This window comes from Anolis carolinensis, chromosome 1 (genome assembly GCF_035594765.1).
Source record: "Anolis carolinensis isolate JA03-04 chromosome 1, rAnoCar3.1.pri, whole genome shotgun sequence".
NCBI classification, from domain to species: domain Eukaryota; kingdom Metazoa; phylum Chordata; class Lepidosauria; order Squamata; family Dactyloidae; genus Anolis; species Anolis carolinensis.
Genome location: NC_085841.1, coordinates 136765595 through 136790496, shown reverse-complemented (window position 1 = coordinate 136790496; position 24902 = coordinate 136765595). Strand labels below are relative to the sequence as shown.

Below are 24902 nucleotides of genomic sequence, written 5' to 3'. Positions count from 1 at the left end.
ATAGTGAACACACAAATTTATCTTGTCTCATTGACCCTTTCTTCATTGCTCAGATTTGCATCTAAAGGTCCCCCCTCCCCTGCAGAAAAGATACCAGACCTGCCTTTTGAAACTCTCACAAAAATGCCAATGTACATTGGGAATATAATCAAAGAAAGGGAGTACAAGGGAAAAGAAACCCCAGAGTATCTATATTTCCAAATGATTGCTTTACCAATTTAGCATTGAAAAAAAATCTAAATAAATATTTATATATTGTTTTATTTAAACAAAAGGAAAATACATTGAAGTGAGCTTAAATAAAGATATCTGCATTGTACCTTGTTAAACAAATATGTAATATTTGTATCAGTTGCGGTTTTAGATGGCCCAGTTTAGAGTTCCAATGAACACTTACAAATAACAAAGTGTGATTTCCACTACGTGCCCAGTATTCCCATTTATTCATTTATAATTCAGAAATGCCTTTTGTCTATAAAATCACATCATTTTAAATTCATCTCTGAATGATGTGAAGACAATTTTGGGTTAATCAAATTACAACTCAAACAGTGATATAAATGTAATATATATCCCAAAGGTGTCTCTGACTTCTTAATATTTACAGTCGAAGCAGGATGTTTTCTTGAGTACAAAGTCATCTCTACTTTCTGTCATACATCTTGGGAAATTAAATCTTCTTAAGTGTTCAGCCATGGAGCTTTCATATTCATTCTACGTTCACATTATTATCCAAAGTGAAATAAATTATTCATCATCAGCAAATACATGCTTAAATTGTATAATTTACAGAGTTCACAAGTTTTCACTTGTTTTATAGTAGAAAGCACACAACTTATGGTATACATTTCTGAGGCTAATTCTAGGTTAAATAGATTCTGTTTTGCATATTTCTCAGCTTTTTTGCTGTTATTGTTGTTTATGTATTATCTGTGCAGACTTGTCTTTTGCCAAGATGTTTGAACCTGTGAATATTAACATGATATGGATATAGAATCATAGAATCATAGAATCATAGAATAATAGAGTTGGAAGATACCTCATGGGCCATCCAGTCCAACCCCCCGCTAAGAAGCAGCAAATCGCATTCAAAGCACCCTCGACAGATGGCCATCCAGCCTTTGCTTAAAAGCCTCCAAAGAAGGAGCCTCCACCACAGTCCGGGGGAGAGAGTTCCACTGTCGAACAGCCCTCACAGTGAGGAAGTTCTTCCTCATGTTCAGGTGGAATCTCTTTTCCTGTAGTTTGAAGCCATTGTTCCGTGTCCTAGTCTGCAGGGCAGCAGAAAATAAGCTTGCTCCCTCCTCCCTATGACTTCCCTTCACGTATTTGTACATGGCTATCATGTCTCCTCTCGGCCTTCTCTTCTGCAGGCTAAACATGCCCAGTTCTTTAAGCTGCTCCTCATAGGGCTTGTTCTCCATACTCTTAATCATTTTAGTCGCCCTCCTCTGGACGCTTTCCAGCTTGTCAACATCTCCCTTCAACTGCGGTGCCCAAAATTGGACACAGTATTCCAGGTGTGGTCTGACCAAGGCAGAATAGAAGGGGAGCATGACTTCCCTGGATCTAGACGCTATTCCCCTATTCCTCTATTGATGCAGGCCAGAATCCCATTGGCTTTTTTAGCTGCTGGATGCTTGTAGACAAATCCACTTTAGATTCAACAAGCCCTGTCTGGAAACCTGTTGTGCAGTTACCAATACATAATATATTCATATTTGTAACAGTTATATATTCATGTTTTCTATATAGCCCCTGGTTTAGGGTTTACATAGAGACTATGAATGTCATTCAAACCCCACTTACCATTAAGCAGCTACTAGAATTTAAGGGGGATTCAATTTCTGATGTCCCTTTGTATGAGCAATCTCTGGCTTGAGAAGAATTTTAATAACCAAACATGAAATAACAAGCTGCAAGATTGGGTTGAAATAATGTTTTATTTAGCTAGGCCCTATTTATCTGGAGTTGAAAAGGATCAGAGGAGATGCAAGAACTTGGTGGTGGCTATTTCCTCCTGCTCTATATCCCCAGACACCATCAGCAGGTTTTCTCCCTTTGTCATCTTTGTCTTGCTGCACAGAAATGCATTCTGCATCTCATGCAGGAGACCGTTCATGCGGAAGGGTGACAACATTAGGCAGCTAATCCTTGTTTGAAGCGGCTTAAAGAACTGGGCATGTTTAGCCTGCAGAAGACATGGCTAAGAGGAGACATGATAGCCATGTACAAATATGTGAGGGGAAGTTATAGGGAGGAGGGAGGAAGGGAGCAAGCTTGTTTTCTGCTACCCTGCAGACTAGGATGCGGAACAATGGCTTCAAACTACAGGAAAGGAGATTCCACTTGAACACCAGGAAGAACTTCCTCACTGTGAGAGCTGTTCGGCAGTGGAACTCTCCCCTGGACTGTGGTGGAGGCTCCTTCCTTGGAGGCTTTTAAGCAGAGGCTGAATGGCCATCTGTCAGGGGTGCTTTGAATGCGATTTCCTGCTTCTTAGCAAGGGGTTGGACTAGATGGCCCATGAGGTCTCTTCCAACTCTACTATTCTATGATTCTATGATTCTATAAAAGGGGAGTGGACCCCTATGTCCCTGTGGCTGCTTATTGGTAAGTGCAAATGGTTGAGGATCCAATACAGCACTAATTAGTGTGCAATGATTATACAGGATTATGCCACATACTTCCCTCCTATTCTCTGCTTCAATTTGCACAGACACAAATCAGCTACTGGAGTATATTTTATTTCATATTTGTATCTCTCACCTTCATTGCAGACAAATCATACAAGGCATGCATGATAGTTCTCTGTTGCTTTTTTATGCCACAGGCTGGTATGATAACCATTTTATGCGTGCATTTGGGACTTGCTGGGGTTTTTTGGACAGAAAACTAGCAGGACTGATTCAAATTTCAATTTTTTTGTTAAAGGGTAGTGGTCTCATTGATAAACATCCCTTTCATCTGGTTGTGTCAGCACTCCCTCAACTCATAGAAGGAAGAGAAAAGATACTTTCAGATTCAAATGTGACTCATGGTTTTATTGAAATTAGTCCAGTCTGCAATGTGCCAAATTAAAAGTGGGATTGCTGTAAGAGAAGATAAACTGTCTCAGAATAAGGAAAACAACACTCTATCTCAAAGATCAACCCAGAATATTATCCCTTGCAGGTTTATCACAGTCTACTTCTAATACAAGATTTGGCTCTTGGTTCACTTCCCCAAGTATTAAAATGTGGGGGACCCAAATTCTCCAGATCCATTTCCTACCCTTCAAGCTGAATGGCTTTAAATTGTCGGTTGCTATGACATCAAAACTTTATTAAAATATGATCTTAAGATACATGCCTGTGTTCCCCTAACAAAAATCCTCCCACCTGCACTTCATTCCAGATGGTCATAAAGGAAATCAAATCAAGCACACAAAATTGTATGAAATAGGTGAAAAATGCAGAAGGCCAATCAGTATTCATCACTCAAATTTTTGTTCATCTTCACTTAATCTGCGTAAGCCCATATTATCATGAAAGGACAATGGGTAGTTTTCACCATGATGAAGTTTAGACTCCAAAAATGACATTCTGATCTTACATAGGTCCATGGATATTTCTTGCCATGAAACTAGGAAGTACCATGAGACCTTCAAATCTGACAAGGCCTTACCCTGGAATCGCAGGGGGTTGGTGCAATACCTTCTCTTGCTGAAAGCTGGTCTTTCCTTCTCATGTGTATTTTTTACTTCCTCGGTATATTAGGAAGCAGTGATAGCAATGTGATGGAAAGCAGTTATTACAATATCAGGCTAATTTATACATTTTTTGAGTGCTTGTAGATTGTCATTCCTAAACTGAATTATTTTTCTTTTCATCATCAGAAAAACCACGAGAAGCTTGTTTTGATCCGGGTAACATAATGAATGGAACAAGAATTGGAGCAGACCTTAAACTTGGATCAAGTATCACTTATCAGTGTGATTCTGGATACAAAATTATTGACCCTTCCACTATCACTTGTGAAATTGGCATTGATGGAAAGCCTGCATGGAACAGAGTTTTACCATCTTGTAATGGTATGTACTGAATCTGCAATAATAGTGGTTTTTGTTCCTCCCCCCCCCCCACCCTCCTCCTCCTCCTCCCTTTTTTTGCCTCATTATGCTACACAATTTGATCCAAGATGAATGGGAAATTCATTTATTTACTATATTTTTACTCTGCCCTAGGTCACCATGAAGGGGACTCAGAGTGGCTTCCAAATTGGCAATAATTCAATGCCACAGTATGACATAAAACATATAAAATATAAAATTACATTAGACATTAAAATCATAAAAACAAAACATATAAATACATTTAAATAAACTGTTAAAAACATAGCACATAGTCCCGAAAATCATCATCCAAAGCCATTGCAATCATATTGCATTGTAAGAAACACGGCTATAGGACTCCTTGAAGATGTTTACAACTTGCAGCCTCCACTGTTCTGACATGTCAGCTAGTATAAGGAGAACTGAAAGTAATAGAGTAAGGCAGTTTCACATCCTGTTGATAACAACTATATTTCTCTGCTTTGGACAAAGTGAATGAAAAACTTAGATTAAAAATTGTTTCTCTCCCTCTTCACCCTCCCCCCCCCCCCCCAACACACACACACTTGACTTGATATATATATATATATATAACAGCAGATACTAGACAAATCTGTGGAAGAGGTATTGATGAAAAAGTATGTTTTTTTTTAAATCTTACTAGAAATCTAAAAGATCTGAAATGATAATGAGTTTTCTTTACATCATAATACAGCAGTTTAGACTCATATCTAGTTCAATGCAGTTAGTCTTCATTCTGAAACAGGGTTATATGACAGTGTAGATCCAGCCTTGGATCTCTTTATAGCAACTTAGGAATTTCTAAGCATTTGAAGGTTATATATAATGTGAATGAAAAGTAATGCCTCCGCCTTCATAACTCAACAGATGGCAGTACTGGTATGTGGCAGGTACTGGCTTGTTCAGTAGACTCTCCTCTACAGTTCCGTTTGGAGGGAAGCCTTAGCATTGAATGGTTGTGTTGTTAAAGTGCAAAGTATGCAACCCTGCGCAGATGGTTGGTCAATGTGACTTAAGCAATGTGCAGTCACTGAATTCTTGACAGCAGAAGGTGTCACCCCAAAGGAGATTCATCAGAGAATGCAAGCTGTTTATGGCGATTGTGTTGATGTCAATACTGTCCATCGTTGGGCGAGTAAGTTTAAAGATGTCGAGGTGGGAACATCTGACTTGCGTGACAAACAAAGAGTTGGATGTCCTGCGACAGCAACCACCGAGTTTCACAAGCAAAAGGTTGACGGATTGATTCAGGATGATCGTCGTATCATCTCAGAGAGAAATTTCAAGCATAATCGACATTTCACAAGAACATGTGGGTCACATTATTGCTTTGCTTGGCTGTCGGAAGATCTGTGCATGATGGATACTGTGAGACGCTGGTTGTGGAAACAGAGTGTCGACTTCTTCCGTGATGGCTTCAGAAAACTTGCAGAAATGTATCCAATTGTCTTGTGATTATGTGGAAAAGTGAATAGTGGTAGTTAAAGAGCACATTCTAAGGATTATTACTGCGTTTTATTTATTAAAATATTCCCATCCAAACCCAAGTAATGAAGGTGGAAGCATTACATTTCATTCAACCCTCGTATATTCCATTCTATCTCCCCGAGGAGACTATAGTTGCAACTATTTGGATCCATATAGTTCCAACTGAATTTCCTCTGTTAAAAAAAAGCCACACACACTGAAAAGCCAAGACACTTTCCAATATAATGTGATATATCTGACATGAACTAGAGAAGAAGGGAGAAATTGGTAGAAACGTAGGGGAAGGCAGACCTGTGAGTGGAAGTGACTTTGTTTTGGCACCTGTGGATACAAGCAAGTAACCAAAAATTTGAAATGAGAAGTTTTGATATCATCAGTAGAATTTGCTATTTAAATATTTTTACAGTAAGGTGGGGAAAATTAGCATATGTCATACATGCTGCTATACCAGTCCTGCTGCAAATACATTCCACTCTACACCATTATGTAGACTAATGTTCCTTTCATAACCAAGGCTATTGTGGGAAAGTTGCTGAAAATTTTAGCTTAAATGGTTATTTTCTTAGTGTTGTTGGAGAAAAAGTATAGGAATATTTTTATTGCTTTTTTTCTAAGTTGCTTCAGCCTTTTGTGCTCTGAGGTTCCTTGGGATGCAAGGGTATCTGTTTTTTTGGGGGGTTTTCTGATTTCCAAGCCCAAAAAGTGCATGTTTGTTTAAGGATAAGAGTTCCATACAAACATGAGGTTTGCAATTTTGGGAGGGAGGGGTGGAAACAGAGTAATGAGAAGAACATGAAACTCTTGCATATACTCATATATAAATCTAGAGATTGTAGTCAACTTATCCATGGGTTGATTTAAGCACTGTACCTTAATTATTATTTTTAAAAGGGGAACTACCTGTGCTTAAACCACAAAGAGCTATCACAGATTTATTTTGGCAAGATTTATTGAGAGAGGCTTTGCCATTGATATCCCGTGAAACTGAAGGTGTGTAACGTATTCAAGATTATCCAGTAAATTTCCTTGGCTTTGTGAGGATTTGAACCCCAGTCTCTTTGAATTCTAGTTCAACACTGAAACCACTACATTGCATTGGCTTACCCATTTACGTTACAGCATTGTGATAGTTGTTGGAGTTTGTTTGCATCTCTTTTCAAGTCCTTCTAACCTTCCAATGTAATTCATTTTCCCTTTTTGCTACCCCATCCAATGTTTTCAGTGAGCTTCGCACTGTGACCTCAAGATCTATTTCTTCAGTTGTGACAGCCAATTTAGATCCCATCAATTTCTAGATGTTTACTTCAAGTGCATCATTTTGCACTTACATCATGCCTCAACTGCCATTAGTCACCCATGTGTTTGAAACATACTGCTAGAGCACTCCAGTCTGTTTGGGATTGTAGGATCATGAATAATTGTCACTTGCAAACTTGGCTACTTCATTCTGTACCTCATGAACCAATTAAAGATAAGTTTAGTACCAGTTTCAAAAGAAGATCTTGGAAGAGCCCAATCTTGGAATACCTACTTAGTCAAAACAATCCATTTATTGATTCCCACCCTTTGCTTCTTTCTCCTCTCCCCACACCATTTTTAAAAATGCTATCTATAAATCCAGTGCATTATCTCTAGATTTCTAACATTTATCAGAAGTCACTGGTTGGGGTTTAATAAAATAAACAGAGTGAGCAGAGGAGGAAAAACAATATGGAAGTTATTGTGATTAATTCTGTGCCATTAATGAGAATATCAATTGAAAAGTACAATGGGAATGATGACTTTGTTGTTTTTAAATGTGGATTTGTGTTTTTGTGTCTGCAGAGTGTATCTAATACTGTGACTACTACCAGTAACTTCTTGATAACTTTTAAAGCTGCAATCCTAATCATACCTTCTAAAGAAAGGGCCATTAGATATTTTGTTATTTCCAAATAAAAATATAAAGGATTGTTCTATCATTAAACTACATATGGTGATTTTTTTATTTAAAAAAACCCTGTCACCATTTAATGTTTATACTTCCTCTTTTTTCCAGCTCCCTGTGGGGGCCAGTATACTGGATCAGATGGAGTGGTTTTATCACCAAATTATCCTCAAAACTACACTGTTGGTCAGACTTGTCAGTACTCAATTACTGTTCCTAAGGAATTTGGTAAGTTTTATTACTAGCACGGAGGGTTCATTAATTCTTCTGAAGCTGATTTTCTTGTCTATGTACAACAAAATCAAAAGTGACTATGCTTTTCATTATTCAGTACAATACAGATTCCATTATACCATGCTGTTTTATATTGTTTTGCCAGAATTATTTCAAGGCTTTACATTTTCCAAGGTAATCAACAGATCAATGCTATCATAGCAGGTATCAATTTTCCTGGAACATCATGAAGTCTAAATTATAATCCATTTGTCTTTGTTCATATATGGTATAGCAATGGATCATTTTTGCCTATCCCCCTTCCCAGAAACCCCTTCAACATAACATTTGGAAAACAGGAGGCTGCCATAGTGTGCAAATATTTTCTGTATCCTCCTGCCAATTTGATCTGAAATTATAGTTTTGCTCAGTAGATTTTTAATCACTCTTTATAAGATCAAACTCAGGGAGAAAGTGCTGATGAAACTTTAGGGCAGAGCTTTCCAAACTGTGTGTCAACGGACATCAGTGTGCCTTGTGATAATGTGTGCAGCACCCAGTTTGAAGAGGGCCAGGATGGCAGAGGGTGCATCTGTTGAGCCCTACAGGCTGTGTGGCCTCCCTCTGTCCTTCGGCTGTGTTTCTCCACTCAAGCCTTCCTCCTAGTCTCTTCACTCCATTCCTACCCCTCAGTTCTGTCTTTTGCTTCCCTTGGTTGTGGGTTTCAGCAAAAAGCAGAGCCTTCCCACCATGACCTGGACTGTGGGCCCACCATCCCTCCCTTCCTTAATGTCTTTGCTGAAGAATGACAGCCAGGGCAGGCAGAATGGGAGCGTGCCTCTGCATCTGGCAAAAATTAAATCCACCCCTCTCTGTGCCCCCCTTCCCTGCTGGTCCTAGCTTTTGTCCTCCTGAGGTGCCTTTGGAGTCTGTTGTGCATTGGGGGCTGCCCCAGAGGAGGCTTGCAGTGGACATATTGGAAGCAGGGAGGGAATGCATAAGTTTCAACTAAGTGCCTGATTTGAAGGAGAAGGGCATACCCTTCTGGTTTGCTAGTAATGTTTAAAAAGCTCTGCTTTAGAAAACCAAGAGATGTGAAGTATTGGCAAACTTTGACACAACTGTTCGCAGCCGCTTTAAGAAAACCTGAACCCATTGTCCTTCCCCTCAAAGCTGAGACCTAAAAAAAAAAATGAAGGGGCATGCACTTTGCACATTCTCAAGCGTCCCCTTCTGACTCAGGAGGGCAGTGCGGAAGGATCACACCAAAAGTTGAATGTCTCTGAAGATTAGCTTTTTTTGCCGGCCAAGCAAATGGCAGCAGTTGTGCTCAAGGCATGAAAAGACTGCCGCACCCCACAAAATGGAGTCGCAGTGTTTTATTGATTTACAGAAATCCAAAATGCGCATTTTTATTAGTGTTAATACATTATCCAGGAGCTCCTGGTGGCAAAGTGGGTTATACCGCTGAGTTGCAGAACTTGCTGACCTAAAGGTCAGCAGTTTGAATCCGGGGAGCAGGGTGACCTCTGCTGTTAGCCCCAGCTTTTGCCAACTTAGGAGTTCGAACACATGCAAATGTGAGTAGAACAATAGGTACCACTCTAGCGGCGCTCCATGCAGTCATACCAGCCACATGACCTCGGAGGTATCTATGGACAATGTTGGCTCTTTAGCTTAGAAATGGAGATGAGCACCAACCCCCAGAGTCGGACATGACTGGAGTTGATGTCAGAGGAAACCTTTACCTTTAATACATGGTCCATTTAATTGGTCTATGCTTACCTAATACATTTTTATTGGTTCTCTATAAGTAAGCAAGCAAACAGGTGCAAAACAGCAGAAACTGCAATAAACTGGACTTTCATATCTTATTCAAGTGACCCTGACTCATTGGGATGTGCTAGGCAGACACCAGCTTATCTTATTGTTACAAGTGAAAGCAAGAATGCTGTGTAAAACTAATGGGAGGATAGGCATGAGAATCACTCAAACTACAGCAGCTGCTTCTTAAAATACCCTGACCTGTATATTCTTTACAGATGGGACCTTTAGTCACATATGCTGCTGCTCAGTCGCATAGTCATCTCCGACTCTTCGTGACCTCATGGACCAGACCATGCCAGAGCTCCCTGTCGGCCATTGCCACCCCCAGTTCCTTCAAGATCAAGCCAGTCATTTCAAGGATACCGTCCGTCCATCTCGCCCTTGGTTGACCTCTCTTCCTTTTTCCATTTTCCCCATATAGCACCCATACAATTCTATAATTCTACATCTCCTTCAGAAAGACAGTAAACTCTGTTCAAAAAGGTTATTCCATTTCTTATCTCTAAGTCTCAAGTCCCTTTCGCCAAATTCCCTTTCGCCAAATTCTCAAGTCCCTTTCGCCCTTTGCTCATTCATTATTGATCAAGATTTCACCTCCCACTCTAGGCTAGTGCCACTTCATCAGTTTCATAGCTTGTAGTGCTTGTGAAGCAAGGGCATTGACTTTCAGCCTCATCAGACTACCATTTTAAAGTGGGCATCCCTGCTTTCTTGGCATCTTCTGCATCCTGCAAAACTCTTGGAAATGTAGTTTAGTGTGGCGCCTTTAGAATTGTCATCTAGAGAGGTCCGTACTTTCCCAAACTATATTTCCTAGAGTTCTGCAAGAGGCAGAAGATGCTAAGAATGTGGGGCTGCCCACTTTAAAACGCTGATCTGATAAAACCCTTAGATAGTAAGTTTTTGTGAGATTGTACCATTCTTTCTTTTTAAAAAAAGGGATGCAAGAATATTTCTTCTTCCTGTGGCCATAAATCAACAGAAGGCTTCAATCATACTGGTTACTGATTCTTGTGGAAGAAATAACATAAAAGCAAACTCTTTTAATAAAAACATTAAATTGCCACTGGAGAGCCTAAGAAACTGAAATGTTACCTCAAAAAACTGGTGTTTGGCTAAAGGTAATGATCTCCATGAGTAAAAAGCATACCTTTCTGTGAACCCCACCTCCAATACGTAATGTAAGTTTCTGATGTTTTACTTGACAAAGTTCTGTTTTAAAGCAGAGAATATTGATATTTAGGCCTATATTTAGCTGAGTGTTGGTGTCCTTCCAAGAGGGAGTCTGGGGTTCAAAGTGTACCTTATACAAGTGTGATTAGATCAAACATCTGCCTTAATTTTGCTTTACTTGATTTTTGTATTCAGGGATGTCCTATGGTGTCTGACATACAATCTGGGGGTGTTATTGGGTCCTTTAAGGTTTCCTGCTGTGACCACAGCAAACCTATCATTATACCAAATAGTTTCAGATTTATTGCTAAGAGAAATTGAGCAATTCACCCTATTATTGTGTCCAAGCCATAAATGGTAGGTGCTAGAATTATAGGAGTTATACAAATAATCTCTGCCTCCCTCTCTATTTTATTCCTAACTAGTGTGGAATCAATAGTTTGGTGCTGACTTTACTTGGAATTAGTACTTTTGACCTAAATCCAATGGCTAGTCTCAACTAAAATGGACTCATTGAATTTATTTCTTTAAAGTACTTCAACAGTTCCTATAGTGTCATTGAGTATAAACAAATTGGGCTAGGAATTAAATTTAGACCTTTCTGATGTTTGCGCTTATTTTAAGATTTTGATCTGCTGTGTGGAAATGTGTCATTCAGATTATTTGGACATAGCAATGTATCAGGCTCTAGCAAATACATGTTTATCATGCCTTCATTTTTTAAAGAAGTGACAGACCTAAAGGATGCTTTCCAATTTAACATCTCTATCAATGACTTGGATGTCAGAACAGGAGGCATGCTTATCAAATGTGCAGTTGGCACCAAATTAGAAGACCCCAGAGGATCACAATCCAAATTGACCAAATAAGGGGGCTTGGGCCAAAAGAATGTCAACAGGAAGAAATAACTTAGGCAATAAAAATGAAATGCACAGATATCAAATGGGTGGCATCTGTCAGGGGCACTTTGATTGTGCTTTTCCTTCATGGACTGGATGGCCCATGTGGTCTCTTCTAAATCCATCATTCTGTGAATCTATGGCCTTGTTCAATTACCTTCTTGATCTGCAAGAAGTGCTCTTTTTAAGGTGTGAAGCATATTAACTATATATATATATATATATATATATATATGAGAAAGGGTGTTTTGATATGTTGGAAAATCTATCACAGATCACAGTTAGGAAGGGGGGTTTTTGGGGGGTTTTTTTTGCCCCTGTATGAAAGGTAAAAGTTTTTGGATGAAATTAGTCCCTATCACCTTTGTCAAGAAAATCATGACATAATTATAAAAATTGTGAACAACTCAGCCAATAAGTATACTTCAGGGAAGCCTATAAAACAAGGGATACAATTATAATTTGTACAAAAAATTGCTGTACAATTTGCACAAAATTCCAGAAGTAGGAATATATGTATAACAATTTACAAAATCTTTTCCTTAAACAAAAAGAATGAGATTGCTTTCAGCTTCCTTTGCAAGAATAAGATAAGATTTAGGTCCCTCTTTATTTTTGTTAAATGTCCCCAAATTTACTTACTTATTTAGGCGATCCCTCATTGTCCGAGTATGATGGTCTTCCAAGTGTAGTGTTTTGGCGGTGGATATTTAGGTGACTGTGGAACTCTCTGCCTTGGGGTCCTGTGGATGCTTCTTCTTTTGATACTTTAAAAAGAAGGCTAGATGGCCATCTGTTGAGAATGCTTTCATGGTATGTTTCTGCATTGCAGGCTGTTAGACTGGATGCTCCCTGTGGATTCTTCCAACTTTATAATTTTAGGGTTCTATGACACTAGTTGGGACTAACACTGGGATTTAGGACTCAGAGCATTGTTTCTGAAAGCACTATGTGTCTAAAAGCACTATGTGTCAATTATGTTCCATAATAGGTTATTCCAAATATATTATGTTCCAAAGATAATATATGGACAGGAGCAAAAAGACAAAGTTCAACATTTTAAGATATGGGTGTTCGATCACCACAACATTTTCTGTGATGATGGCATTACATGTTCCTGTGAACCCAGAGGCTACGTTACTGTTTGGTTGCTTTGCTGCTATCACATCACACAGATATTTGCTGTCTAAATATGTCAAATAGTACCATGGAAAGGTATGTGCTGTGGTGGACAGAATAGCTACATTTAAATAGTTTGTAAATTTAACATCAGAAAATTAAAAACTAGTCACATTTTTGAATAATTTAATCACAGTCTGGGAAAAATAGCCTGAAAGCTGTAATGAAGAAGTCAGATTGTGATTTGGCACCACAATAATTCCAATTTCGGTACCAGTCAGGCCTCCAGTAGTAAGCAATTCTATAAATGGGGTGCCATGGCAGAGAAAGCACTCTATCATATGCCGCAACACTAGTGCAGCATGAATTTGACCAAATTCTTCCCAATGAAGATGGGATACAAATGGCTTTTTCTTCAGAATACCTGACAAATTTATCACAGCAGGCAACTTCTGGTTTTAACCCTTACTAGATGAGAAACAAAAGTAAACAGGGGCAGAATCAAATAGGATACTGAACAGTACTGACAAAGAATGCTACTATTATAATCAATGCAAAGAGATTGAAATAGGCCACAAATGGGGTAGATTTGTTTTCCATAAGATTTCAGAAATGTGAGGAATTTTTAAACCAAGAATGGGGATCCTATTGAGTCAGTAGGGTGATCAAGAAGAAATAATACAGTGAAAAATGAGAGAAGCTCAGCATAAAACCTGGTTCCTCCCAGGCCAGCTACCAAGCTGAAACAGTGATCCAAGGGTATCAAACCTCAAGCTGCATAGCTCCTTAAAGAGGGTGAAAGTCATGAGATCAGCCCCAAGGACAATAACTTTTCTCACCCCCTGATCACATGATACTAAAGGCCAGTTCCAGATTTTTTTTCTTTCATCAAAAGGGTGCAAAAGGTGCTCAATGAACTCAGATCGCCCTTCAAATACTTGCCAGTGAGGCCTTCAGTCAATTGGCAGTGTGGGTTAAATGAAAAAAAGAATCCTCTTAGTGAGGGGGAAATATCTACCCAATCCTTAAATGATCAGAAGAATCAAAAGAAGGCATGAGGATGGGTCAAGAGAAGGAAAGAGTGACATGAACCACCCCTAAATAAGCTAAGCTCTGCCTCTTTTCCCTGTACCTTGGCACATGATGCCAGAACATCAGCTATACTGGCCTCTTTCTTGGAGACCAACAAAGCAACATTCCCATTGTTTTGTGAAGGGGAAAGTAGATAAAGCTGGATTAGACTTGGTAGAAGGAGGTGTGAAAATCGTAGAGGGAACAATTTAAGATATGCAGATTACAACATAAGTAGAAAATAAGGAAGATTTGAAATGATTACTGTAGAAAGTGAAAAAAGAAAGTGTTACTACAGGCTTACATTTGAAAACAAAAATAACTATGGATGATTTACATAACTTTAAAGTAGATGATGAAGACACTAGATTTTTCATACCTTAGTTCAATCATTAATCAGAAAGGAGACTGCAGTCCAGAATTCAGAAGAAGACTCAAACTTGAAAGGGCAGAAACAAAGAGAATAAATAAGATTCTCATGTGTAAAGATATATAATTGAATGCTAAAGTTAGGATTGTCCAGGCTGTTATGTTTCTGCTTCCTGTGTATGGTTGTGAAAGCTGGACAGTGAAGAAAGCTGATAAGAAGAAAAACATCCTGTTTGAAATGTAGTGCTGAAGGAGAGTTCTGTGGATACCATAGACTGCCAAAAGGATAAATAAATATCTATTAGAGCTAATCAAATCTGAATTCTCCATAGAAGTCGAGATGATTAAACTAGAACTGCAATACCTTGTACATACCATGAGTAGACATGTCTCACTAGAAAAAACAATGTTTGATAAGGTATAAGGCATCAGGAAAATAGAGGGATTACATTATGAGAGAAGAGGTTCAATGAAGGAAATCATGTTTATTTATTTACAGTATTTATATTCCGCCTTTCTCACCCTGAAGGGGACTCGGGGCGGATCACATTGCACATATAAAGCAAACATCCAATGGCATAACATAGAACAGATACAGACGCAGGCACTGGGCTGGCCTCGAACTCATGACCTCTTGGTCAGAGTGAGTTGTTGCAGCAGGCTGCTAACAGGACTGCGCCACAGCCTGGCCTACTAAATTTTACTAAATGTTACTAAATTTGCAAAATCTAAGAAGGGCTCTCCATGGACACACCTACACTGACTAGTGTATATATATTGAAGGCAGCTTAAAAACAGGACAGGATAAGCAAAATCAGATGATACTCTGAAATAGGGCCTATAATGCACATCAGTGCATGTACGTATAAAAAACATGGCAAAACCAATTAAGGGTGACCCAATTAAGGGATGGGTGCTCAGAAACTCTGCACATGTAAAATAAACAACATTTTTAATGGTCTTCGGTACTAAATAAAGGGAGTATTAAATAAAAATATTAAATAAAGGAGGAAAAGAAATCTAGCAGCATCTTTAAAATAAGTGGATGTTCACAGATCGTATTATGTCCTCTATCAGAGGCGGTTCAACCACCAGGCCAACTAGGCAGTTGCCTATGGTGCCATCTTGTTGGGGGCACCATCGAGGCAACTCCTGTCTCCTGCGGCCTGCCTCTGCAAGGTATTGAACTGCTTTTTCTGTTGATTTGTTGTAAAACATGATGTTTTAGTGCTTAATTTGTAAAATCTTAATACAATTTGATGTTTACTAGGCTTTTCCTTAATCCCTCCTTATTATCAAACATTTTTGCTTATCCAACGCTTTTATTTTTCAGTTATTGGTTTTGGGGGGGGGGGGCACCAAAATTCTGTTTGCTTACACTTATTTATTTATTTATTTATTTACAGTATTTATATTCCGCCCTTCTCACCCCGAAGGGGACTCAGGGCGGATGACATTATAACACACATAGGGCAAACATTCAATGCCCATAAACACATCAAACAGAGACTGAGAGACACACGCAGAGGCAAGTTAACCTTCTTCTGAGGGGATGTTCGATTCTGGCCACAGGGGGGAGCAGCTGCTTCATCATCCACACTGACGGCACTTCCTCATTCCAGGTCGTAAATTAGTTAATCTTGCCTCCCCACTTTATAAGTGGTACCTTATCTCCTACTTGATAGATGCAACTATCTTTCGGGTTGCTAGGTCAGCAACGAGCAGGGGCTATTTTTTATTTTTAATTGACGGGTGCTCACCCCGCCACGGGCTGGCCTCGAACTCATGACCTCATGGTCAGAGTGATTTAAGGCAGCTGCTCAACAGCTGCGCCACAGCCCGGCCCCAAGGTACACTTGAAAAATACTTTGGGCCATCTCTGTCCTCTATACATATTAGTGCATAGACCTAGTGATTTGTATCTTGATCCCTGAAATAATGAAAATGTAGTCTCCATAACTAGAATATATAAACTGTGATGGATGCAAAAACTTCACTGCAAAACATAAGGAACTGGTGGGGTGTGTGGCAGGGACAGTCTGTACTTCCCGTTGGATGAGAGAAAACTCAGGAAACTCCATGATGCAAAGAGGAAGTACCAAGATATTAATGTTAAGATAATAATCCAAACTCCACATCTGAATTGCTTCCTCCTCTGTCACGCTCATTTCACATTGTGGTAGATGTGCCCCATAACAGGAGGTCTCTCATTCATACAGTCATAAGTCAAAATTACATCTACAGCAGTTAACAACAAATTCTGGTCTAGACTTTGGCCACTTAATGGAAACAATTCACTGTGGGTGCACAAAGTGAAGGATAAAAAACTTACAGTATGCTCCTATCACTCCATTCTTTCTCCCTTTGCTACCCAACTTCGAGAAAGCTATTTCACTACTGAACAAGTGTCTGCCGTAAGTAATGGGCTGGATGAGGGCAAAGAAGTTGAAGCTTAATTAAGAAAAAACAAAGAAAAATCAGGTGATACTTCACAGTTGAAAGGTTGGTGAGGAAATAAAAGATTCAAACTGTGCTGGGCAAATCTACAGTGACAATTTAGTACAAATGGCCCTGCTCCTTGATGGCTAAACAACTCACAGAGCTGGTCTGGCTTACCACAGGCAAAAACTGCTTAATATAGCCTTGAACTGTGTTAACCAAAGCAGCAAGTTGCTCCATATTCTCTCCTAGAATCTGGAGCAAATTACAACTTTGGACCTCTTCCAAGATGGAACTGACTACAGCTATTTACATGACCATCCCATATTCTCTGGGCTCAAGTGACCCAGGAACAAGAGACATCACTCACCAAATTTCCTCCTGTTCTTGTTTTGTTGTCATCAAACTTGACATGGGTCATGCCAGTCACTCATTACCTGGAGTGATATCAGCAACAGCAAAGAGGCAATTGGAGAAGGGAGGGAAGAGAGGAGAAGCTATCTCCTCCGTCCCTTCCATCATTTCTATGTGCACCAGCTGTTGTCACTCTAGGCGAGAAATGAAAGACACAGCTTGTGTTGTGCTGTTGGCCACTACAACAAAAAGTACTGGAGGGAGATGGTAAGGGTGGCTGATTGGTGGCACTAAACCAGGTTTGGCACTGTGGTCAGGACTCTCTCCCGCCTATGCAGGAACTGGGTAGCGGAGTGGTTGTCTAAACCATTCCAGGGTCAGTGTATAATCATCCCTAAATGAGTTTACACCCAGTAATCCCAGGTTTGTAATTTTGGCCTGGACTCAGTCTTGGTTCTCGGGGATCATGTTTTTGCACTGGTCAAGCCACATTTTACAGTTAACATTTTGTACTAGTTAGGCCTGTAGCCAAGATTTTTTTTTGGGGGGGGGGCTGAGTCTGTGCGGGAGAGGGTCTACCCTAGCAAACCTTTCATATTGTTATCCCAATACCCCCATCATGCATATGGGACATATTGAGCATGGTGATCAGATCATGATATGAATAAACATAACAGTTTAAATAATAAATCTAAGGCCTTCTTGTGGACCACCCTGAGAATTTCGGGGGGGGGGGGGGTGAAGCCCCTCAAGCCCCCCCCCCCCCCCATGGCTACATGCCTGGTACTAGTTGTACTCATTCCTTGGTTGTGGACCCCATGGCTTAAATATTAATTTAGTATACTTTACATGGGACTGCATTTGGAAATAGTATTGAAATATCATGGCCAGTCAGACTGCTGACCAGGATTGGTCACAGGAAACATATTATTGCACTGCAGAAACAGTTCTTTTGTATACCCCATTTCCAGGAAGACTCCAAAAGTTCTGGCTATGTTTTATTAAACCTTATATGGCTTGAATCCATACTGTCTGAAAATATCTCCCAATTAGAGATATAATTCTTCACTAAGTTTTCTTCCCAACAAAGAAAACATGGTGGAAGTTTTTGCAGTTGTCTTCCCTCTGTGAGAAAGTCTTTGGGATCTATGCAGTTTTCAAAGCCTATTCACAATTTCGGATTGATCATTTACATAATTCACATTACAGTTTGTATAATTTATATGGTTGTTTTGGACAGAAATCATCACTTTTTTTGCATAGGAAATAGCATTCTACTCTGTAATATTATTTCCTGCATAGAGAACACTGATTTATGTGTAGAAAATTTTGTTTTCGGTACAAATCGCCCACATGTAAATATTGAACAGATAAGTCCCCAATTACACAGTGTTTTTTTCCTGCACAGGAAACAACATTTCTATTTTAATTATGCTTTTAAAATCTATCCATCCATCCATTTGTCTAGAACTCATGCACACTTTCAGAGACAGAGAAAAGAAATATAAAGTGACAGTTTGATTTCCCTGAAAGTACAGTCTATGCTGAGAGCCTTGTTCCCTAGAAGGCAGTGATCCTTGCGCTCTGTTCTCCTGATACGCTGCTTCTGATAGAAGTGTTGTTACTGCAGTTTTCTAATCTGCATAACCCTTCCTGCTACTGTTGCATCTCAAGGCTGAAACAAAGATCTGACATTTGCCTTAGGAGACTCCATTAAATACAGTCCATGTTTTTCTCTCTCTTCAGGAGGAATTGAAGCATTTTAAAAGGAAGCACTATGCCACCTCTCTCCTTCTCTTAGATTAAAGTCAATCCAAACTTCAGGCACAGAGAAGGCAGGTCTGGTAGTAGCCAATCTTTGTAGGGGAAGTGATTACTATCTTTGCAAGTTTGTCAGCTTTCTAGTGTTCTGCTATTGACTTTGTAAGCAAATTCAAATGAGTCAACAGATGCTATGGAACTGTAACTTCTTTGGGCACAAATTAGAAGTAATGAGGTGAAACATACATTTATTTATTTATTACATCATTTCTACCCCGCCCTTCTCACCCCTCAGGGGACTCAGGGCGGCTTACAAAATGAACATATACATTAAAACAATTTATATCACATTTAAAAATCCATTTAAATTAAAAATTACATTAAAATTGAGAGTTTACATTAAAACCCTGCATAGTTATACATATAAATATGATAAGATTAAGTAGGGAAATATGAAACTGTTTACAACACAAACCATGCAATGAAGGCATTCCATAGTGTACAATACTGCTTCCCAAATGGGGCCCTTTGAGCTCAGTGTTGGAGTCATGAAAAAATTTAGCAAGAGTACAAGGTTTCTGAACACCACTCATTTACACAAATCTCTTAGAAACAATGTGCAGTGTTTACAGTGGAAGAAAATGCCTCAGTTGTGCTCCACAAAAAAGAAAATCAGTTTGTTTATCAAACCTTACAAATGATTTATTATCAGTTAATGTTTATTTTGATACTTATTTATACATCTGTATACATGGGGCATGTAAAAATTATTGTGCAATAAGGGATCATGAGTGAAACTTTTTAAACAAGCCCTTGTCTAGAATATGTTTTTTATAGTCCTTCCCATAAATAATAGAACCACCTTCTATAAATCTTCAATCATATAATTACTACCAACAAACAAGCTGTGGACAAGAAGAATACTGAAGAAATGGAGTAGCCTTCATAATTAATAATAAAGTTGATAAAGCAGTGCTTGGACACAACCCAAAAAATGACAGAATAATCTCAATTTGAGTTCAAGGTAAGCCGTTTAACATCACAGTAATACAAATGTACACCCCAACCACAGCTGCTGAAGAAGCAGAATTAGATCAGTTCTATGAGGATCTGCAGCACCTACTGGATAATACACCAAAAAGAGACATTATTTCCATTACAGGAGATTGGAATGCTAAGATGGGCAGTCAAATGACAACTGGGATAACAGGCAAGCGTGGTTTGGGATAACAAAATGAAGCAGGCCCTAGGCTGATAGAATTTTGCCAGGAAAACTCACTGTTCATAACAAACACTCTCTTCTAACAACCTAAAAGACGGCTTTATACATGGACTTCACCAGATGGTCAACACTGAAATCAGATTGATTACATCCTTTGCTGCCAAAGGTGGCAGACATCCATCCAGTCGGTGAAAACAAGATCTGGAGCTGACTGTAGTTCAGATCACGAACTTCTTATTGCACAATTTAGAATCAGACTAAAGAGACTGGGAAAAATGCACAGACCAGTTAGATATGATCTCAGAAATATTCCTAGTGAATATGCAGTGGAGGTGAAGAATAGATTTCAGGGACTAGATTTAATAAATAGACAGAAGTTCACAACATTGTTCAGGAGGCAGCAACAAAGTACATCCCAAACAAAAAGAAAACCAAGAAGGTGAGATAATTGTCTGTTGACACTGGAAGTAGCCCAAGAAAGAAGGAAGGCGAAAGGAAACAGTGATAGGGGGAGATATGCCCAATTAAATGCACAATTCCAGAGGTTAGCCAGAAGAGACAAGGAACTAGCAGTGCATGGAAGTGTAAGAAGGCAACAGAATAGGAAGGACAAGAGACCTCTTCCAGAAAATCAGAAACATCGGAGGCAAAATTGAGTATGATCAAAAACAAAGATGGCAGGGACCTAATAGAAGCTGAAGAGATCAAGAAAGGGTGGCGAGAATATGCAGAAGATCTGTATAGGAAGGATAATAATATAGATGATAGCTTTGACTGTGCGGTGAGTGAATTAGAACCAGACATCCTGAGGAGTGAGGTTGAATGGGTCTTAAGAAGCATTGCTAATAACAAGGCAACAGGAGACGATGGGATCCCAGCTGAGTTGCTTAAAATCTTGAAAGATGATGCTGTCAAGATGATGCACGCCATATGCCAGCAAATATGGAAAACACAAGAATGGCCATCAGATTGGAAAAAATCAATTTATATCCCCATACCCAAAAAGGGAAATGCTAAAGAACTTCCGTACAGTGGCACTTATTTCCCATGCCAGTAAGATAATGGTCAAGATCCTACAAGGCAGACTCCAGCAATACATGGAGTGAGAGTTGCCAATGTACAAACTGGGTTAGAAAAGGCAGAGGAATGAGAGACCAAATTGCCAATATCTGCTGGATAATGGAGGAAGCCAGGGAGTTTCAGAAAAACATCTCTTTCTGCTTTATTGACTATTCTAAAGCCTTTGACTGTGTGGATCATAATAAATTGTGGCAAGTTCTTGGTGGTATGGGGATACCAAGTCACCTTGTCTGTCTCTTGAGAAATCTTTATAAAGACCAAGTAGCCACAGTAAGAACAGACCACAGAACAACAGACTGGTTCAAGATTGGGAAAGGAGTACGGCAGGGCTGCATACTTTCACCCTCCCTATTCAACTTGTACGCAGAACACATCATGCGACGTGCAGGGCTTGACGAATCCAAGGCTGGAGTTAAAATTGCTGGAAGAAACATTAACAATCTTAGATATGCAGATGATACCACTCTGATGGCCGAAATTGAGGAGGAGCTGAGGAGCCTTATCACCAAGGTGAAAGAAGAAAGTGCAAAAGCTGGATTGCAGTTAAACATCACCAAGATTATGGCAACCAGAATGATTGATAAATAGAGGGAGAAAATGTGGAGGCAGTGACAGACTTTATATTTCTAGGCACGAAGATCACTGCAGATGCAGACTGCAGCCAGGAAATCAGAAGACGTTTACTTCTTGGGAGGAGAGCAATGGCCAACCTCGATAAAATAGTGAAGAGCAGAGACATCACACTGGCAACGAAGGTCTGCATAGTTAAAGCAATGGTATTCCCCATAGTAACCTATGGATGCGAAAGCTGGACCATAAGGAAAGCTGAGCGAAGAAAGATAGACGCTTTTGAACTTTGGTGCTGGAGGAAAATCCTGAGAGTGCCTTGGACCGCTAGAAGATCCAACCAGTCCATACTCCAGGAAATAATGCCTGGCTGCTCAATTAAGGGAAGGATATTAGAGGCAAAGATGAAGTACTTTGGCCACATAATGAGAAGACAGGAAGCTTGGAAAAGATAATGATGCTGGGGGAAATGGAATGAAAAAGGAAGAGAGGCCGACCAAGGGCAAGATGGATGGATGGAATCTGTGAAGTGACTGGCTTGACCTTGAAGGAACTGGGGGCAGCGATGGCCAACAGGAAGCTCTGGCGTGGGCTGGTCCATGAGGTCACGAAGAGTCGGAAGCGACTGAACTAATAAACAATAAGAAACAAGCTGCTCCGATCCAAAAGAAGGGTAAAGTTTCTCCAAAGACAAAATCCTCAAGTCATTAATAATAGTAACCCAACACTTGATGCTAAAACAGAAGGACCAGGACTGTTCCTGCACCTTTAAATAGGCCTCCATGCAACACAAAAATATATAACCCCATTAAGCCCTGAGTATAAAGCACCTATAGGGAAAGTGAATTTCTGAAATCATGACTTCTGCCCCACTTGCTAGTCCAGCTTTCCACCATTTCCAAATTCAAAAATCATGTATTATGTTGCACCAATGTATGCTGCACCTGAATTTAACCTGGAAGTCAATACATCTTTCTTAGATGTACATGACATGCTAATTTTGGTACTAGTTACTTATCTTTGAGATGAAACTGGGTCCAAATGTTGAAAAAAAGTTGAATAGTCCTACTGATGTTGGATATAAGGGCTGCTTCTGTCTACCTGCTTCATCTGACACTGAGATAAAGCATCCATGATACTATTGTCCAAACAGAATAAAGAACATAATGTTATGGTGCAGGGAAGGGAGGATGAAAACTCCAATCAATCCAATAACTCTACCAGGCTCAATGTTAAAGAGATAATTGATAGAAGGGTTCTCTCACCAGAAAGAAGCATAACTATTTGCAAATTCCTCCATCCTCACCTACAAACACGGTTAATATATTTTTTTTTTAAAAAAAAAAACATCTAAAGGTCTCCAATATATCAATAGCCCTGAAGTACATTCCAAGCCTTAGTGAGCTGATAGTTAGAAATTACTCAGAACTCAGTCTGAGTCAATCCCTGGTTTACCCTAGCAGAAAAAGATGCAATACCTCAATCTTTCATCTGTTAAATACAATTGAAGCTTTGCAATTGGGTGTGCCTCTGTGATTGCAAGATGAGATGAGAAACTGCCTCCCGGGCACACAGAAGATTGGGCAACTTGGAAGGAGCTGAATAAACTGCGCTCTGGTACCACGAGATTCAATCTTAAGAAATGGGGCTACAAAGTGAAGTCCATAACATATGAGTGTGGAGAAGAGCAACCCACAGACCACTTACTCCAATGTGGTCTGAGCCCTGCCACATGCACAATGGAGGACCTTCTTACAGGGACACCTGAGTAACTTGAAGTGGCCAGTTTGTGGTCAAAGGAAATTTAGTATAATGCCAAGTTTCTAACTTAGTTTGTGGTTTTCATACACTATAATTGTGTCCTCAATTAACTTCTGACGTGATAGATAAATAAATAAATTGCAGGAAAGGCTACCCAGCTACCATCTTCTGACAGGCAAAATTTCAATGCCTGGCAAGATCCTAGAACTCTGACCATATGGCATCATGTTAGGCACATTTATTAAAATTAATCTTCAGATTCTTCTTAGAAGGATGTTTTAAAAAATGCAAAAGCCCTGCCCCCATCAACTCCATACCTATCTTCACCTTCACCACAAATTCCATGCTATGACCACATGTCTTTAGTTCTGTGAAGCCATATGGAAAGCAAATGAAAGCATCCAGCTCAAGTATTCTGCATTCTTCTGTTTAGGGTTAACTGCAGCCACACGCCTAACTGGGACAAATGAATAGTGTTGGGACTCTTTGGGAGAAGGTTGCTCTGTTTACTTTTTCCTGCACTGTAACTTGTTTTTGTATTCTATGATGTCAACCCATCTCTAACTGGAATCACACACCCTGCACAATTGCCAGCTCATGAAATCAGACAACTGGCAAAACCATGGCCATCTTCCTTTCTCTGCACTGAGAAGTGAAGAACGAGGTTGGAATTCCCTGACATTAATATATTGGTACTTTTTTGCCTCATGAAGCTTCCTGAGTCCCATCCCACAGGAAGTGCAGACTGTCCCTGTGTCACCCCCCAACAGTTCCTTATTCTTTGCAGTGAAGTCTTTGCATTCATCACAGTTGATATATTCTGGTTATGAAGGCTACATTTTCATTATTTCAAGATACAAATCACTAGGTCAGCCAACTTCCATGCACTAATATGAATAAAGGATATTATATGTTCTGGGAATATCAGGTTGTTATAAAGATGCTGCTAGATTTCCTCCTTTATTCCTTTATTTAATACTTTTATTTCATATTTCCTTTATTTAGTACCAAAAAATAGGGTTTTTTTTGTTTATTAGAAGGTTTGCAAGATATTGTCTCACTAACATTGTTCGTTCAGGGAATGTTGCTCATTTGTTGGCCATCACACTCATTCCTAATAATGTGAGATCAATAAACCATGGTTATAATAAAGTATGCAATAATGAAACACATCCAAAAAAATTTTATCACTGAAGAATTTAAGAAATGTGTGTTAATGTTCCATGCTTATCATTGAATTAATATTTTTCTTCTTGTATTTTACAGTTGTATTTGGACAATTTGCCTATTTCCAAACAGCTTTAAATGACGTCGTAGAGTTATTTGATGGCGAGCATGCACAGACTAGACTTCTGAGTTCACTTTCTGGATCTCACTCAGGTATACAATATTCTGTAGAAATGAAAACTTATCTGCGTTCTTGTGAAAGGTGTGGCCTTCAGAAATGTATATCCTTCATGTTTTATTTGTCAATTTTATATATTATCCAGTTTTGATTTTGGAATTACAAGTAGTCAT

The 24902-nt window shown here is 39.4% G+C and overlaps 1 protein-coding gene across 4 annotated transcripts in view; it reads left to right on the top strand.

The window, feature by feature from the left end:
* Positions 1–24902, top strand: part of csmd1 (CUB and Sushi multiple domains 1) — a 1478446-nt gene that overhangs the window by 1260109 nt on the left and 193435 nt on the right. For all 4 annotated transcript variants that reach the window (XM_062969106.1, XM_062969107.1, XM_062969108.1 and 1 more), the window contains 3 exons: positions 3878–4072; positions 7641–7757; positions 24651–24764. In XM_062969106.1, the coding sequence (XP_062825176.1) occupies positions 3878–4072; positions 7641–7757; positions 24651–24764 (426 nt within the window). The remainder of the gene's footprint in view (positions 1–3877; positions 4073–7640; positions 7758–24650; positions 24765–24902) is intronic.